The sequence below is a fragment of the Nannospalax galili genome, unplaced genomic scaffold (assembly GCF_000622305.1).
Source record: "Nannospalax galili isolate Female #2095 unplaced genomic scaffold, S.galili_v1.0 scaffold127, whole genome shotgun sequence".
Classification (NCBI taxonomy): domain Eukaryota; kingdom Metazoa; phylum Chordata; class Mammalia; order Rodentia; family Spalacidae; genus Nannospalax; species Nannospalax galili.
Window position 1 is genome coordinate 2,529,745 of NW_008360326.1, and position 19,088 is coordinate 2,548,832.

The 19,088-nt window shown below is 42.7% G+C and overlaps 1 protein-coding gene across 5 annotated transcripts in view; it reads left to right on the forward strand.

The window, feature by feature from the left end:
• Smarcal1 (SWI/SNF related, matrix associated, actin dependent regulator of chromatin, subfamily a like 1) overlaps positions 1-19,088 on the forward strand; it is a 54,516-nt gene that overhangs the window by 24,155 nt on the left and 11,273 nt on the right. For all 5 annotated transcript variants that reach the window (XM_029559998.1, XM_008825685.3, XM_029559999.1 and 2 more), the window contains 4 exons: positions 458-523; positions 10,068-10,208; positions 11,890-12,105; positions 17,639-17,709. In XM_029559998.1, coding sequence (XP_029415858.1) covers positions 458-523; positions 10,068-10,208; positions 11,890-12,105; positions 17,639-17,709 — 494 coding nt within the window. The remainder of the gene's footprint in view (positions 1-457; positions 524-10,067; positions 10,209-11,889; positions 12,106-17,638; positions 17,710-19,088) is intronic.

Sequence of the window (19,088 nt, forward strand, 5' to 3'; positions counted from 1 at the left end):
AAAATATATATATATATATATATATATATACAGGTGAATATATATGCACATACATACATATATTTGCCTCTGAAGGGGGTTTTTAACAAATATTTCATTATTTTTATTTTATGTGTTTGCATCTATTGCCTGCATGTAAGTGCACCCGTGTCAAGCAATGCCCGCAAAGGTCAGAAGAGGCCGTCAGAGCCCCAGAACTGGAGTTATGGACAGTTGTTAGCTACCATGTGGGTGCTGGGATTTGAACCCAGGTCTTCCGCAAAACAATCAGTGTTCTTAACCATTGTACCATCTTTCCAGCCCCTTTTATGTATTTATTTTTAATTTTATTTATTATTTCAATGACATATTAAGGGAGACATCCTCATGGCAGTTGCCAGACCAGGCTTAAGCATTAGATGGGCTGTCTATGCACCAAGTTCTGGCCCTTGTTCACCCATGTGGCTTTTTCTTTCAGGATGAATCACACTTCCTCAAAAACATTAAGACTGCCCGTTGCCGAGCAGCTGTGCCCATCCTAAAGGTAAGCGTGGCCAAGAAACTTAGAGCCTTGAGAGCCACAGTATTTGCATGCAGGGCATCCTGATTGAATATATGCAGCCTAGACACATGAGCTGTGAGTGAGACTCAGTATTGACTTTGGGCATCTCTTCTTGGGGCTTGCATGCTGGTTTCAGTTTTCTTTCTGACATCCTATTAAAACCCCACTACTCCACATGAAGCCCTGTTGAGGGTCACAGGCTGGGATGGGACTGGACTCCAGAATCTCCCTCTGGCCTTCTGCCTGTACAAAAGAGAGCCTGTAACAGCTTGTCACTAAATAGCTCAGGAGAAACTGCATCGCTCTAGTGGTAAAGTTTTCAAGGTGCTGAGACTCAAAAAAGATAAGTTATCTAAACTTAGAACCAGGTTAGGGCCTGTGTGCCTCAGAAAGAATCTCTATCAAAGCAGTTGTAGCACTTGGGAGGCTGAGGCAGGCGGATCTCTGTGAGCTCAAGGCCAGCCTGGTCTACATAGTGAGTTCCAGGTCAGCTGGGGTTACAGGGCCCTGGTCAGCTGGTCCCTTTTTGCCATTGTCTGAGGCCTGTGGATACTGGAGGGCCAGCCATATACAGTCCTTGCTGTGGGGGTCCCTACCTGTCCCACCCTGAGTGCATGGGCTGGGGTGAGTTCTGGCTTCAGAGTGGGTAGCAGTGGGCATGTGCATCAGGGTCAAGTCTTTCTCTACCTATTATGATGTAGTTTAGGCTCCACATTCCATCTGGTGTTGTCTCCTGGTCTCCACCCCTCACAGAAAGTAAACCCCCCCAAATTCCATCTTTTTTACACTAAAGTTAGGAAGTAGGGGGAGTACCAAAGTAGCATTTTCTCATGACAAGTGAGAAATCTCTTACAGAGACTTCAGAGGAACAGCTGGTTGGCATGGACTGAACAAACCGAAACCCAAGCAGATCCTGAGCTCTATTGAGACATTCCCTGGCACATGAGCGTTTAAAACCATGGCATTTACTGCTTAAAACAACCTTTCGCTTTTGCCAGAATTAAAGAAAACAGACTTGCTAAATGTTGGTAAAGTTTAGCATCTGAAAATTAATTTTCATACCTCTCCACAACACAGTGTCTATAAAAATCAGTGTCTTATTCATTTTAAGTTTTAATTTTTTAAGGAATAACCATCTTTCAAAGCAGGGTTACCTCATAGACTCTAAACCAAAAATAAAAGTCTTAAACTTTACTATATTTATTTGTTGATAGCCATTTATGGCTTTTTTTTTTCTTTTTATGACAGGGTCTCCCTATAGTTCCAGTTGGTCTGGAACTCTCTGTATAGACCAGACTGGCCTCTGTCTCACAGAGATCTGCCTACCTCTGCTTCCTGAGTGCTGGGAGGCATGCACTGCCACGCCTGGCGATAGCCATTTATGAACACACATAAATGGAACATCTTTCCTAGGATGGTGACCCATCTTTTGGGACACTTTAATATGTTTTCCTTAGAAAAATGTTAGTAAGTCTTGATATCTTGGTTCCAATATTATTGTCATAACAAAAATTAAATCTCTATCCATGATACAAAAGAAATTTCACCCTGGGTAGATTATATCTTTAAAGTTCTAATATGAAATCTTCTTAGCAATCACCTTAATTCAGTTGTTGCCTGGGCAGGCACATGGAGCCACATAGTGGGCTCTGAAATGAATCCTTCTGGCCAGACCTTTGGAAGCAGCATACGTACCTTTAGTATCCTAGGTAAGTTTCAGAATGGCATGTTTAAAACAAATCTTTAAACTGATAACTAGTATATATTACTCTGTATTTGTAGAGTGTAGGACTTGAGTGAATATTTAAAAATGGGACCTATGAAGATGGCTTGTTTTTCATGAAGGTTTTGTGAATTCACGTTCTTTTCAGACACTGTCCTCACTTGATGCTCAGTGGAAGGAGTAAAGTGAAGTGTTGTGGGCCATTCTATGCTAGTCTGTTAATGAAACTGATCACTCCTCTGCCTTGAATTTGTGTGTGTGTGTGTGTGTGTGTGTGTGTGTGTTTCTCTCTGTGTGTACCATGTGTCTGCAGGTACCTATGGAGACCAAAAGAAGTGTCAGGTCCCCTGGAATTAGGGTTATAGGCAGTTGTGAGTCCCCCAGTATGGGTGCTGGGAACTCAACCTGGGTCCTCTGCAAAAGCGCCAAGCACTCACAATGCTGAGCCATCTCTCCAGTTTTGTTTTTTTGTTTTTTTTTTTTTTTGAGACTGGGTCTCCCTGTCTGGTCTGGAACTCACTATGTAGACCAGGCTAGCCTTGGTCTCACAGACATCTGCCTGCCTCTGCCTCCTGAGTGTTGGGATTAAAGGTATGTACTACCATGCCAGGCCCTCTGATATATTTTTTACCTAAATCTACAATGCTTACCCTGTATTGTGAGGTTGTACTGCCCATGGTAAGATGTTTAGCAGCATACTTGGCCTATGCTGACTAGATGTCAGTAGCACTTCTAATTGTGACAACTCAGATGGTTACATGTAACTCAGGGTAGCCTCCAACTCACCGTGTAGCCAAGGATAACCTGATGCTCCTGATCCTCCTGCCTCTACCTCTCAAGTGCTGGAATTATAGGCACATACCACCACATCCGACTGCTTTGTTTTTTTGAGACAAGGTTTCTTGTAGCCTGGTTTGGCCTCAAACTTGCTATGTAACTGAGGCTGGCTTTGAACTTCTGATCCTCCTGCCTTTTACCTCCTGAGTTCTAGGATCACAGAAGTTCATCACCATACATATTTTTGGTTTTGTTTTGTTTTGTGTGGTGCTGGGGGTTGAACTATATGTGCTAGACAAGTATTCTACCAACTGAGCTACATCCCCAGCCCAAAACATGGGTTTTGTTAGTGGTAACGGCAGTCAGCATCATAAGAAACTGATGCCATCATCCCCTGGAAAATAAGACTTCTTTCTTCCTCCGTATCACTTTTTGCCTAGGCTTCTAATACCAAGCAAGATGGTTCTATTTTTATACATACAAAATACAAAGGAACAAAGTTAAAATCTCCCCCAAACCTCTGCTAACAGTTTGGCTGTTTTCCTTCCGTGTCAGTTGTAGAGCAAGATCATGATTTTCAATGACCATGGGGCATTCCATGGTGTAAACACATCCTTATAGTTTAACTTCCAGTGTCAGGCGCTTGGTTATTTCTTTCTTTTGCTGTCTAAATAATTCTTAAAATGAATGAACATCATCCATGTATAACTTATCCTTGGAGGACAAATTCCTACAAGCAAAATTATTGCATTGACTTTCATGTTGCCTTCTGGTGGGGGCCCCTGAAGGCCAGTCTGGCCAGGAGCAACCATTTCTAGTTCAGTCCAGTCTGTATTGGGGGCTTTTTCCTCTGTGTGATCACAGCTTTAAAGATTATCTCTTTCTTGAACATCAAGGGGGAATGTTTTTGTTTAGTTGTTTTTCTTTATGTTAATTACTTTGGTTCTTAGGTTAGGATAATAGTAAAAGTAATTTTTTAGAGGGAGAAGGTCTCCAGCATCCCACTAGCTTTTCCTGATAAATCTTTCCCTTTTTCTATGAGTATAATGCTTCTTTTTGTTGTTGCTGTTGGCTTGGGTTTATTTTTGTTTTTATTTTTTTGTCTTTTTGAGACAGGGTCTCCCTGTAGCCCTAGTTATCCTGAAACTCATTTTGTAGACTAGGCTGGCCTTAAACTCATAGTGATCCACCTGCCTCTGCCTCCCGAGTGCTAGGATTAAAGTCGTACACCAGCATGCCCAGCATTGCTGCTGTTTTTGACAGGGTCTCATGTATCTCTGCTGACCAAAGGTGACCTTCAGCTTCTGATGGTCCTGCCTCCTGAGTGCTGGGATTACAGGCATCTGCCACCATGACCAATGCTATAGTGTATTTTATGTCGCCAATAATTGGCTAAATGAGACACTAGCTAAAAATCTCAGGCTTTTATTTGATTCTTCTTTTTTTTCCTCTTTGCTTTTTATTTTATTTTTTTATTAAATGGATGATTAAGTTTATAAAAAGTAGGCTACAGTGAAAATCTGTCCTTCTCCCACCCTTGGGTTCCTCGTCTTCCCATTCCTCAAAGGTAGCCATAGCTACCAGATTTTACATCTATGAGATCACCTAATTCTGAATATGTGTTTCCTTCTTTCCAGAGTACTCTGCAACCATGTTTGTTGTTGTTTTTACCCGCCCCGCCCCCCCTTTGATAGGATATCATGTAGCCTAGACTGGCCTTGAACTCCTGGTTCTCCTGCCTCTCCCTCTAGTACAGGTGTGTACCATCACGCCTAACGCTTTAAAATTTTTTTTCATCTACTTTTTTTGAGACCTGTAGCCCCAGCTGGCCTGGAACTTGCTATGTAGACCAGTCTGGCCTTGAGCTCACAGTGATCCACCTGCCTCTGCCTCCCAAGTGCTAGGACTAAAGGTGTGTACCACCATGCCTGGCACCACACCTAGCTTTATAACCACTGTTTTATACTAACCATTTTCCCCTGGATCATGTATCCTGAAAATCATTCCATGTCATTCCAAATGGCTGCCTCATTCCTACAAATAATATTCTGTTATATAAGTCTATCAAAATATGTATCCTCTGTTCTCTTTGATGGATTTATACCCAAACTGAAGCTTTTACACACAGCATTCTAGTGACCATCTGTTCATAAGACACAGAGGTGAGGTAAAGAAAGTCAGTCCCTTTGCATCTGAGAGAGGTAGTTCTTTGCCCTTCTCAGGCCGGAGGAGAGAAGGATATCCCATGGTAGGTTCTGTTTTCTACCCTGGTATGACGAGGTGATGGAAGTCCTTGTGTCCAGCCATTTGTTTTTATTTCCTCAAGTGCGTTACAGAGCCAGGTTTAAAAAGGAAATTATTGGATTCTAGTTACTTAGGGGGAAATAGACTGTTTTCCAGAGGGGGAAAAAAAAATCCAGCATAGTATTTACTTTTAATATGTATGCTACCTTAATATTACCTATTCACGAGTGGTTTGCATGTCTTAAAGCTCAGAATAGCATAACTTTAATAAGCCATGATTAAACCATTTACTGTATTCTCACTATAGCATCTTGGTATTTTGAATCAATATACCTGTAGTCACGGCCTTCATTCTGTCCTTAACGACGGACTGTGTGTGGCCCCAGAACTGCAGTAACGGAGCGGTGATTCTGGTTTGGCTTGAAAACCCTGTTTATGCAAATTGGCTTAGTAAGATCAGTACTCTTCAGAATTTTTGGTAGGGATTTAGAAAGAAACAATCATATGAAGTATGCAAACCTACCCAGAGACCCAGAAAGGCCACTCACTAGGTGCCCAGGAGGGATAGGTAGCCTTTGGCTGGTACTGTAGGCAGCTCCTGGTCCTTTATTATGCTGCTTGTCTTGGATTGGTCTTGTTTGTCATAGAAGATTAGCGCTTCAGTCTTCCCAGAGGCCCATCTCTGGAGTTTTGAGGCCTACTGAACTTACTTTCATTCTCAGGCCTCCCACTACCTATAGGTAATCACTCTTGTTTCTTCCTAGGGAGTGGTTGTAAACCTTTTGTTTTTGACCTGGGTAATTTGGGTCACTTGCCCCCAAACTATGTTTGCTATTTTTAAAGATTATTGATTCTGAACATTATTTTTGAAGATTTTAGAATGACCTCTGAACTGGTTAAAACAGAATAGCACTAATGTCCTGCTTTATCAGGGTTTTGAGGGTTGGGACACTTGGTGGTATGGATGTGACTTCCTCTTTGATGTTACCTGCCTTCTGCCTGTCTTACTTTCTAGATGGATTGGCATAAATTTAATAGGCTTTATTTCAAGTGCCAGTAGACTAGCACTTGGTATAAAATGAGACTCAGCTTTGGAGAACAAGTCTTTATTCCTTTGGTGAAATATGTTATAGCCTATCAGAATAGCTCAGCAAATACAATCACTGGCTCAGTTGGAAAAAAAGAAGTAACAGAAAGTGATGAAAGTTTTCTGAACTATTTCTTGTATGAACTTACAACAACTTCAGCTCTTTTCTCTATGGTAGAACATTCTCTGGGCTCATACTTTAAAACCTATTGTTTTAAACTGTACTTTAACTCCATTCTGTCCTTAACTAGAGTAGTGATTCTGGTTTAGCTTGAGAATCCTCCATTCTGTCCTTAACTAGAGCAGTGATTCTGGTTTAGCTTGAAAATCCTGTTTATGCAAATCAGCATAGGTTATCTGCTTTGGATAGCTGCACAGGAGTCTTCTTGGTAAATTACATGTGCAAAGAAAACTTGTCTTGCTGTTGACCTATTCTGAAGGGCTTTCCTCCCCTGAAGCTAGGCATGTCTTGGAAGGTCACCTGCTCCCAACAGTGTTTGCTCATGAACTGTATTATTTTTCTAATACCAAACAGAATTTTTTGTTTACACTTTTTATTTATTATGATGATTTTTTTTTTATGTGTATGAGTGTATTGCTTGTACATATGTAAGTTCACCCATGTCGTGTAATGCCTGAGGAGGTCAGAAGAGGGTGTAGGATCCTCTGCAACTAGAGTTAGGATGGTTGTTAGCTGCCATGTGGGTGCTGGGAATCAAACTCAGGTATTCTGCAAGAGCAACCAGTGCTCTTAACTGCTGAGTTATCTCTCCAGCCCCAAACAGAATTTTTTAAAAAATATTTATTACTTTTATTTGTATGAGTATATTGCCTGCATGTATGTGAGTGCACCCATGTCACATAATGCTCAAGAGTTCAGAAGAGGGCGTCAGATTCCCCCTAGAACTGGAGCTACAAATGATTGTTAGCCGCTGTCATGTGGGTGCTGGGAATCAAAACTGGGTCCTCGAAAGAGCAGCCCTTGCTCTTAACCACTGAGCCAACTCTCCAGCCCCCTGGCAATTTTTTTTTTTTTTTTTTACGTTGTTCCACTGTAGTTTTTCTCAGGTTCCACTCTTGCCTTAACCAAGAGAGAGATATTCAACTTAACATTGATTTATGCCATTTTATACATTTAAAAATTTTTCCTCGGTTGGAATTTCTCAGAGATGGTGACAGATCATAGCAGTTACTTGCAGGACACAGATTAAAGGCCTTATAGATGGCAGTGATCACAATACAAACATTTTTTTGGCTGAGCAGGGAGCAGGCGAAATCATTCCATAACAGATGAGATGGTGTTCTGGATGCTTTTCAAAGCCAGCCTTTTTCTTTTTCTGTAATGCTGCCTCTGCTTTTCAACACCCACACACATCCCTTTATCCTGCTAGTCTGGAAAGTGTGTGAGAGAACTGACTTAACTAAATCCTCTGAGTACTTGACAGAAGACCCTGAAGTTAATGTCTGTCCCCTGGTCCGGGAGCTGGTTTAGCCCAGGCTCTATCCCCAGGCACACACAGAGGCATGGGGAACAGGTTCAGGATGGCAGACAGATTTTCTCTTGCTGAGAAAACTCTTTATTTCACTGCTGTCCTTGCAGTAGGCTGAAGCCACATAGAGAGATGCTGCAGACATCATTCAAGAAGCCCATTGTTATTTTAATGAGTCTGCATTAAACCATGTAGGAAATTAGAAGGCCCTAGTAATTGAACTGTGGAAAATTAATAGCTGGAGAAATTCATAGCCCTGCCATCATAATAGAATTAGGTATTGGCAATGGCTGAGAGGGCAAAAGTGCATTTTGAGAATTGTATATATTGTATATTTATGAGAAATCATCTTTCTTCCCACTGATACACCTTTATTTATTTATTTATTTTAGAGGCAACGTCTCCATTTGAAAACCTAATTTCCTCCCCTTGGAGATTTACATCATGCGATTGCCTTGTATTACTGTCATTAACTCAAGGTTACAATGGTTAACAAGCTGTTTCTAGACAGCTGAGCTCCATGGTAGGGTCTCTTCCCAAAGCTGAAGTGAATTTTACTTCTAGTAATTGTGGTGACTTTATGTTCCTTTGCAGTAGGAAGGGTCTCCTCTTGGTCCACTCTCCCCCATCTCACTAAGGGGTGTGGTCTGGGCATGATCTCCTGCCCTCAGGTCAGAGTCAAGGTGGTGAAGAACCGGAGTTCCTCATTGGGTTCAGCCAACTGTTTAATTCCATCTTGCCCACTGCTGAGCAGACTGCTGCAGACCTAGGCTAACCTTAGTCAATGGTTGGGGTCCCACCATTTAAAGGTCTTAGTAAGTTCAAAAGGAGCTTAGTCCTGAAACACAGTGATGCGTTAGTAAAGACTTTTTCCTTAAAAACAAAAACAGAAAAAACTCAAGGACTTGGGAGATGGCTTGGTGGGTAAAATGCCTGCTGGACAAGCTTGAGGACTTATGTTTGGACCCCAGTACCCTATCTGTAACCCCATCACTGGGTGGGAGCAGATCCCTAGCGCTCACAGCCAGCCTAGCCAAATGGATGAGTTTTGGGTGTGGTGAGAGATCCTGTCTCAAAAAAATAAGGTAGAGAGAGACTGAGGAAGACACATGCCATGGTTCTTTGGCTTCCACACACACATATACATATGTACCCACATATACATCACACACACACAAAACAATAAACAAATCAAATGTGGGACATGCTGTCCCTCTCATTTCCTCTTGGTCCTGGCAGGGTCATTCTGTAAAGATAAGTTTAACTTATAGCCAAAAATCCATTCTATAGGAAGTTCAGATTTGTTGCTCTCCCCTGCTTTCTACTCCGGTGCTAGATCCTTTGCATTTATTCCATATTCTCTGCAGTATTAACTAGCTTCTCTCTGAATTTTTCTTAGCATACAATGAACATTTATTGATGACTTACTTTGAGTCAGGTGCTGAGCGCTACAGACAGTAAATAGGAACACAGCCCAGACCTTGATCTGAAGAAGCTTGCAGGCTAGTGAGGGAGACAGAAAAGGGAATTCAGGGTGATGTAGTAAGTGCTATGACAGCAGCTAGAAAGGACTTAGCAGTTGACATCTAACCATTTGCATTGGCAAGGCCATTAGGTTCTTGCAGCATACATGGTCTTTTTCCCTGGTTAGAGTTCCCCTGTTTAGATATCACAGTTCTGGAGTGAGGCGGGTCCTTATCTTCTTCAGTAAAGGTAAGATCTGAGATGTTTAAAGTTGAGAACAGGAGCTGGAGGGATGGCTCAGAGCTTGAGTGTTTGCTGCTCTTCCAGAGGACCCGAGTTCCATGCTCAACACCACATCTTGCAGTTCACAACCACCTGTAATTCTAGCTCCAGGGGATCTGATGCCCTTTTCTGGCCTGAGCAGTCACCTGTTCACATGTGGCGTACACACACACACACACACACACACACACACACACACACACACACACACACACACACATATACATGAAAATTTAAAAAATATGTATTTAAAGTTGATGTCAGCCAACAACGAAAGTGCCCAGTGCAAGGTGAAGCTGCCCCCAAGAATGAGGACTTTTCTGTTCCTAGGACACATCCGGCTCCTGCCTTGCTGGGGCATCTTGGATATTTTGTATAATGGACTTCCTCATAGACACAACAATCCGTGTCCCTTCTTCCTCCCTTATTCAGAGCACCTCTGACTGTTTTGTCTTGTAGATTGCCAAGAGGGTGATCCTGTTGTCGGGCACACCAGCCATGTCCCGGCCTGCAGAGCTTTACACCCAGATCATTGCTGTCAAGCCAACATTCTTCCCTCAGTTTCATGCCTTTGGACTTCGCTACTGTGATGCCAAACGGGTACTTATTTTCTCTTGTCTCCCTGGTCCCCCATTCTTTACCCTGATGTTGACACTTACCTTACTGCCCCTTCTCTTTGGCTATGGTGTGAACCAAGAAACAGACCAGAAAGCTGGACGGAGAGTATTCTCAAAGGCAAGATGAAGTGGGTCCCTCCAAGTTGTAACATTTGTGGCTATTCCAGTGGTTACTCCACAGTTGTGAAGCACCCTGAGTGGTGCAGTCCTGGTCCAGCATACAGTTCCTGTATAAGATAGGGACCTGGGGCTTCAGAAAGAAAGTCTGTGCCAGTCTAAAGTGACCCCAGAAAAGGCAGCAAGGCAAGTTAGAGGGAAGAGCCTGGGCAGACACAAGAAAGCTGTGAGGCAGTGAGGTATCCTGGGAAGAACAGTCTTCTCTGTACAAAAAGGCCACAGAGAGCTTTGGAGCAGAGAGAGTACAGTGAGATCTGGAGCTGCCTTGGGAGGGATTCTCTCTCTGGGAACTTTTGCTGCTAAGTGGTGACTGCTAGGGAACTGTTGTTGCCAACCTCATCTGCGACCCAGTGGCTGTCTGGAGGCATTTGCTAAACTTCCTGTGGATTTGTCCTTTTTTTTTTTTTTTTTTATAGAAGAAACAGCATTGGGCTATTTTCTTTTTCCAACTTTGACCATCTCTTTTTTCAATTTAGTAGAGAGCTATGGGACACCTACCTTGTCTCCAGCATTATGCTAGACCCTCTAAAGTGAGCAAGCCCAGCCACCAACCCTCAGGCCAGTCATATAATCCAGAGCAAGGTGAAGCAGGAGGGGAATAAGCTGCCTAAAATGCAAAGCAGCAGATACCCTGTGCTCCCTGTTCTCCAAGATTGGAAACCAGCTCTCTTTCTAGTAAGATTCTTGGGGAAGGATAGGATTGGATTGATAGTTGATCCATTGATTGCTCTGATAGGATCTAGCCCAAGGCCTTAATATGTTAGACAAATGCTCTGCCACTGAGTTATACCCAAGTCCTGGTTCTTATTTTCGTTTCTAATATCTCTAGTTTTCCCTGTGACAGGGAACAGATATGTGAGATTATAGCTCTATAAGCTACTAATCAAGGGAACTGTGGTTTGAGGAATAGACCAGGAGCTTGGAAAACCTGCTGTGGTTCTAGCCACCTTTGCTCCCCAGGCTCCTTCCCTCCCTCCCATCTAATCATGGTCACTCACAGCAGTACCACAGTGGCCTTTGCTACATTGTACACATTGTAGCTGGTTGCTATAATCCATGCCAAGAAACAACAGTTGCTTAGAATCCCTTAAACCTCATCAAATAAATATGCTGTTGCCATATTGATTGATTGCACCGTGCAGTGGACTCTGTAGGATAAGTCTTGGGAAAGAGTTGTTTCTGTACTTTATATGCAGGAAAAGTCTGACAAGCTGAGTTTTTTTGCTTCTTAATAAAATAAACGCCAACCACTTGCCTTTCCAGATTTGCTGATGGAAACATTAGTGCCAGATTGTGGGATGTCATGACATGGGTTTTTGGTTCATCTCATGCCTTACTTTTTCCCGCTTCCTTCCTTGCCTCATTTGTCTTAAATGGGGTTCTTTCAATCTTGTGACACCACTTGAAATTCCCGGAACAAAACGGTGTGGTGAGAAAATAAAGTGCTGTCTGGACCTTCTAGGTTAACATCCTCTTTTTCTCCTCAGCTGCCTTGGGGCTGGGACTACTCAGGCTCCTCCAACCTGGGAGAGTTGAAGCTCCTGCTGGAGGAAGCAATCATGCTGAGGCGCCTCAAATCTGATGTCCTTTCCCAGCTTCCCGCCAAGCAGCGCAAGATGGTGGTGGTCAACCCAGGTCGGATCAGTGCCAGGGCCAGGGCTGCCCTGGATGCTGCAGCCAAAGAAATGACCAGTGACAAAACTGTGAGTGGGGCCTGGAGATGGCTGGGACATAGGTACATCCACAGGTGCCCTTCCTGAATGATGCTCTGTGCACATGGCCAGAGTTCTCCGAATTTGACTTTGCAACATCTTTTTCACCGCCTGGGGCAAAAATGGCCTACCCATTTTATTCTTCACCTGAATTAATCTACTGTGTATGGGGTGAGGAGTTGGGGGTGGTGGTATATGTGTATATGGCTCATGCATGTGATTGTGCCAGTGAGTCTTCCTCTATGCCAGTGAGTCTTCCTTTATGCCTCTCCACCTTATTTCCTTGAAACAGAGTCTCTTAGTGAACTGGAAATTCACTGTTGTTTTGGCTAGGCTGGCTGGCTGGCCACTGAGCTCTTGGGATCTACCTCTCCCCATTCCTCCAATGCTGGATTATGGGCATGTACTGTCATGCCCAGCTTTTTATGTGGATATAGGGGATTTGAACTCAGGTTCTCATGTTTGCAGAGCAAGCACTCTTACCACTGAGCCATCTCCCGAGCTCCAGCCTGGCCTAATCTATTTTGAAAATCCCTTATTAAGTTATGGTTTTATACTTATGTGGATTGCTGTTGAGGGATGGTCATAAAAGTAACCCCTGGGTTCCAGTGGCAGGGTGGTGCTGTATATTCCAAATTCCTCAAAGAAGGGGAAGTTGCTGCTTAGTGTATTTGAGAACAGTTGTTAGATCATTAGTCTACCATCAGGCATGTCCAGCCTTCTGACATTGTGACACAGTGTTGTCATTTACAAAGTTCGTGCTCAAGAACTAAGTAATTGGGGGCTGGAGAGATGGCTCAGCAGTTAAGAATACTGACTGCTCTTGCATAGGACCTGGGTTCAGTTCCCAGCACCTACATGGCAGCTAACAAACCCGTTGACACCAGTTCCAGGGTATTTGACATTCTCTTCTGGTCTCTTCAGGCATTGCACAGCATGGGTGCACTTACATACATATAGGTAAAACACTCATACACATAAAATAAAAATAATAAATGAAAGTCACAAAATGATCTCATAATGTTTTAAGTTTGTGACTTTGTGTTGGGTCTTTGGCTATATAGCCTGGTGCATATATTTCCTGTAATCAACCAGGTCATTTCTGTACTCAAAATAACAGATGTACATTTATGTAACAAACAAGACTTTTGAAACCTTCTGAATACTTTGATTCTTTATTTTAGTCATTTTTGGTTGTAGGAAGTTGGAATTCATATTTTACAGAGAAGGAAATGAGGCTCACAGAGATTGGCCACTCTTTGGCTGAAGCTAGAGCTCTTCCCACTGGCTGGTTTATCTTTTCAAAACAGTTGTGTTTCATACTTGTCTTTATTGTCACACCATATCAAGTGCTATAAAGAAATCTATACCAGCTCTATTTCTGTCTTTTGGGATAAAGCCTTATAATTTTCATTGGCAAGAAAATAACAACCATCGCTAATTTTTGACACTATCACAAAGCATTGTCTGGATCTGACATTTCCCCAAAGACAATCAGAACAGATGAGATCTCAGCCTCCTGGAAGAGTGTAGAATAAACAAAATGGCAAGAGACAAAATGCCTCATGTTTTCAGTACAAGGAGCAAGGTTAGATGGTAACTTTTAAGCAATGGGGTAGGAAAGAGGATGCCCTGATGGATTGTCACACTGTTTTAATTGTGCTGAACTGTGTATGACCTGGATGTCCCAGGGGAAGGGTTTGGTGTGATCTCTTTACCATAGAGTCTTCAAAAGGGATTTTGACCATAGAATAATGTCCTTGGTGGTGGCAGTGGTTTCGATTTGTTGTTGGGAGTCTTGCTTGCAGCCCAGACTGCCTTCCAATTTTCTATCCTTCTGCCTCTGCTTCTTGAGGGCTGAGATTACCAGTGTGTTGCACCATATCCAGCTAGAACAGTGCTCTCAAACTGTTATGTTTTGGCAGAATGAGGGTGCTCTGTCACTAAAAATCAATCTTGGAGGTCTTTTTCTGATTTCTACAAATAAAAATTTAGTGAATGGAAATTTTATCTCTTTTCAGTGAGGGGATGGGTGTGCTGGGGATCAAATCCAAAGCCATACCGCTGAGCTACATCCCCAGCTTATAACACACCTTTTTTTTTTTTTTGCTTTTTTGAGACAGTGGCCTAGAACTTGTGATGTAGACCAGGCTAGTCTCAGTCTCACAGCAGTCCCCCTGCCTCTGCCTCCTGAGTGCCTAGCTGATAATTTTTTCTTTACTCTTTAATATCTGCTGACTTTAGTGTACTAGTAAATACCACCAGACAAGACAACCAGTGAACAAGTACAACAAATAAAATATTAATGGGGAGAATTCAGACATGAATTTAGATGCAAAGATCTTAATAAGATATAGTGGGTTTTTTGTTGTTGTTGTTGTTAGGAAAATTTTTTTGGTGTGTGTGTGTGTGATGGAAGTCAGACCGTTAGTGTTTCTTGCCTGTACCTGGTCTGCCTCCTGACTCAGCTTGAGAACATCTGGTATAGAAACCAAGAAAGCAATTAGTGAGCATTTGAATTGAGAAAGAAAGTCACATTGACTGGCTGGGCAACAAGTGTGCATTGAGCAGTAAGCCAGGAGAAGGAAAGAATGGAATGAGGCACTGCAGGCTTGATACCTACTGCAGCAAACTGTGAAAGCAGGGCTTAAACTTTTCCCAGCTTGTACACTTCTTCAAGTCTGATGCATAACTTCAAAAATCATTCCAGGGACAGCCTGAAAGTTTGATTTCTGAATTTAATTTCATATCAAACTAATGGAATGAAATTTTGTTAGTGAAATTTAATTTTCCTGTGAAAATTAGGAATGTTGGTTGATTCATTGATATATTAATGGGGAGAATTCAGACATGAATTTAGATGCAAAGATCTTAAATTCAAAGTGGTTTTTTTTTTGTTGTGAAGAAAGATTTTTTTTGAGGGGGGGGAGAGAGAGAAAATGTGTGTGTGTGTGCGCGTGTGTGTGTATGTGTGTGTGTGTGTGATGGAAGTCAGACCTTTAGTATTTCTTGCCTGTACCTGGTCTGCCTCCTGACCCAGCTTGAAAATTTAGTAAGATATAGTGGGGTTTTTTTTGTTGTTGTTAGGAAAGTTAGGTAGCCATGTAAATCCTTACATTTGGTGGGCAGATATTATAGGGTTTTTGTTGTTTGTTTTTGAGGGTTTTTTTTTCTGTTTTGTTCTGTTTTGTTGAGACAGGGTCTCCTTGTAGCCCAAAATGACTTGGAACTCACTATGTAGACCATGTTGGCCTTGATGTTACAGAGACCTGCCTGCCTGAGTGCTGTGCAACACCATGCTTTGGGGAGGATATTTTAATGTTTTTGTAGGTAAAACAGTGAAACACATCCTGCCTTGGTGCTGAAAAGAATAAGGATATGGCTGGGTGTGGTGGCACACGCAGAGGCAGGTGGATCTCTGTGAGTTCAAGGCCAGCCTGGTCTACATAGTGAGTTCCAGGCCAGCTAGGGCTACAGGGAGACTCTGTCTTAAAAAGACTGGAAAAAAACCAAAACAAACCCATAATGATAAGTGTAGCTTGCCTAGAGTTCTGTCTGCATCTGCTGGGTGATTATCATTCTTGTCTTATAAATACCCTGGAGTCCTCATCCGCTTGCAGATTGTGAAAATAAAGGCAGAATTCGGCTAAGATAGCCCAGAGCTCTTCCCAGTCCTGTACTTGAGAACTGCTATCTGCTTCCCTGGAGCTTTAGCCACTTCGTCTATCCCTAGAAGATGTAAATTGCATTGGTTCAGCTTACCTTGGTGATTTCTGAAACCAGATGCTAAATTCTTTTAGATAAGAAGTCCTTGAAAAGTTGATGCCTGTTCATTTTATTCAGTGTAACTTCATTTCTGTGATGGAAGGTTCCAGCAGAAGATGGGCCTTTGACTTTTCACCAAACCTTCCCACTTCCCAGGCTGGTGACCTATCTTGCTAAGCTCTGGACCCCACCAGGAGTACTGCTCTAACTTCATTCAGGAAGGGGAGCCAGCATCAGGTAGACAGTAGACTGGGTGACCACATCCATACCTTCTAAACCCCAATCAGCTGTGAAATCCTGAGTTGAAGGGTTGAAACACAGCACCATGTTTTCATGGTTTTAGTCAAATAAGGAGGCTCTGAGACTACAGAAAGAACCTTGTTATAGTTACTTTTTAGCCCCATGTTTTCCTGCAGCTTACACATCATGGTTGCCCCATCAGCCACTGCTACCTGTGTGTCAAGACAGGCTCTTTGTTCCTTCACACCTTTCCATGTAGAAGAAGACATTTTAAAAAAAAATTTTTAATCACAAAAGCCAAGGTGAAGCAGCCAATTCAAAAAATATAAAATTATAATGAAAGCTTTTCTCATTTTTCAGCTGTAATAATAGATATCTCCTCAAAGGCTAAGGAAGGCTGACTTGAATTATCTTTTGTCTAAAGCTAGTTTTTGATCAGCAAGAGCAGGAACAGGAAAATGGAGCAGGTCCATGTGGAGTTCCTGGTGGCAAGTAGCTGTTCTCCTTGACGTTTAGCAGTCCATTCAAATTTCCAACATAGAAAATAAATCTGAAAACTCCAGTGGATCTGTTTTAATAAAAGTCTAGGAGACAGGAACAAAGAATGCAAGTTATTTAAAATTTCCTTGCCTGTCCCTGGAAAGAAGTGAGGCCACTAATGGATGATGTGATGTCGCCTCAGTTTAGTCTTTCTTTTTTCTTTTCTCCTTTTTTTGTCTAAAGAGAAAACTATTGATTTCTCCCATATTAAAAATACCACTAAGACGGGATGTATAGGTCAGTGGTTGAGTACTTGCTTAGTATGTACAGGGCCCTGGGTTTGATCCCTAGCTTTGTAAAAAAGGGGAGAAAAGTACAGTAGATTTCAATAATATATGTCTACTGTGTAAAATAAAGAAAAATACTTATAATAATTGTCTTTGACAGCACTTGGGAGGCAGAGGCAGGCGGATCTCTGTGAGTTCGAGGCCAGCCTGGTCTCCATAGCAAGTCCAGGCTAGTTGTGGCTACAGGGGGACCCCGCCTCAAAAAGACAAAAAAAAAAAAAAAAAAAAAAAATTGTCTTTGGTTTCACATAATTTTGTCATGTAACGCTTGTGTATTTTCTTAATTTATGTTCTATTTATTTAATATGGGAGTGGTGGGGGGCCTCATGTACCATGATGCACAAGTATAAGTCAGAGGACAGCCTGTGGAGGTTGGTTCTCTTTTTCTACCATGTAGGTTCCAGGGATCAAACTCAGTTCCTGAGGCGTGGTGGCAAGTGCCTTTACCCACTGAGCTATCTCTCCAGCCCACATATGTATGTGTATCTCTCCTCCACCATGCCTGGCCATGTATATTTTTCAGATTGAGACCCAAACTATATAAAAAACATGGTTTCTTATCCTGGTAAGGTAATTCTCTTATGTAGGAGACAGGCCACCACTGAGGCTGGGAAGCTCAGTAGTCCAGTTGGGTCAGCTTACCCCAGAGTGCTGAGTGTGGGTCTTTAAACTTCCATTGTGCCTTTCAACAGAAGCAGCAGCAGAAAGAAGCCCTCATTGTGTTCTTCAATAGAACTGCTGAAGCTAAAGTCCCATGTGTCATGTAAGTGGGAAGCAGGTGTCTGCCTATTGTTCTCTCTCTCTCTCTCTCTCTCCCCCTCTCCCCTTTAGTGCCGTATTTATTTGTCTTCTCTCTGTCAAACCCTGGGCCAACCACTTTCTTCAGACTTCCTGGGGGACGTACAGGAGGAGGAACATACACGGCAGATGTGAGAGATATGGGAGGGCTAAGCAGAAAGCTGTGTTTGTGCTGAGTTTGGATCCCCAGCACCCACATAAAAAGCCAGGGCCTCTGCATGCATCTGTAATGCTAGCTTTGGGGAGGCAAAGACAAACTTACCTGGAGCTCGCTGGCCAGCAACCCACCAGCCAGCCTAGCAAATCAATGAACTTTAAGTTTAGTAAGAGACTCTGTCTCAAGAAAAGTAAATAGGGGCTAGAGAGATGGCTCAGCAGTTAAGAGCACTGGATGTTTTTGCAGAAGACCCAGGCTCGAGTCCCAGCATCCGCATGGAGGCTAGCAACCATCCCTAACTCCAGTTCCAGGGGATCCGATCCCTTCTCTCCTCCACGGGCATTGCACAACACGGGTGCACTTACATACATGCGGGCATTATACCCATACACATAATATAAAAATAAATAAATAAATAAATAAATAAATAAATAAATAAATAAATAGAAAAGTAAATAAAATAACAAGGTAGAGAGTGACTAAGGACAACACTTGATGTTGACCTGTGGGGCACACACACACACACACACACACACACACACACACACACACACTGCAGCTGGAACGTGAGGCAGTCTCAATGATGTACACTTTGCCTGATTTTTTTAATTGCTTGGCCTCTGTGGTTCTGGTGGGATAAAGGCCCAAACAATTCAGTTACAATCAAAACAAATTTCATGTAGGCCAAGTGGTGCCACACTAGCTGTGGGACTGAAATCTGTAGATTAAGTGAGAAAACTAACCTACTTGGTCCCTTCACTCAGACCCCAAACCTCCTGGCCCACCCACTTGTCTCTGAATTGTCCCTGCTAGCCTATTTTTCATATGCTGCTGAGTAACATGGTAAGGTTTTGTGGGGTTTTTTTTCATCTTTTTTAAGACAGGGTCTCCCTGTAGCCACAGCTGGCCTGGATTCACTATGAAGACCAGGCTGGCCTCGAACTCACAGAGATCTGCGTGCCTGAACTCACAGAGATCTGCGTGCCCCTGCCTCCTGAGTGCTGGGAATAAAGGCGTGTGCCACCATGCCCAGCTACCTGGCAAGTTTTTTGCCTCATTCCCTCAAGCTGTAGCTTACAAAATGCAGGGTCTATGGGCTAATTCTCTGTTCAGCTATTAGGCCCATTTCTCTTAGAATTTTAAATATAACCATTAGAGGCCGGGCGTGGTGGTGCATGCCTTTAATC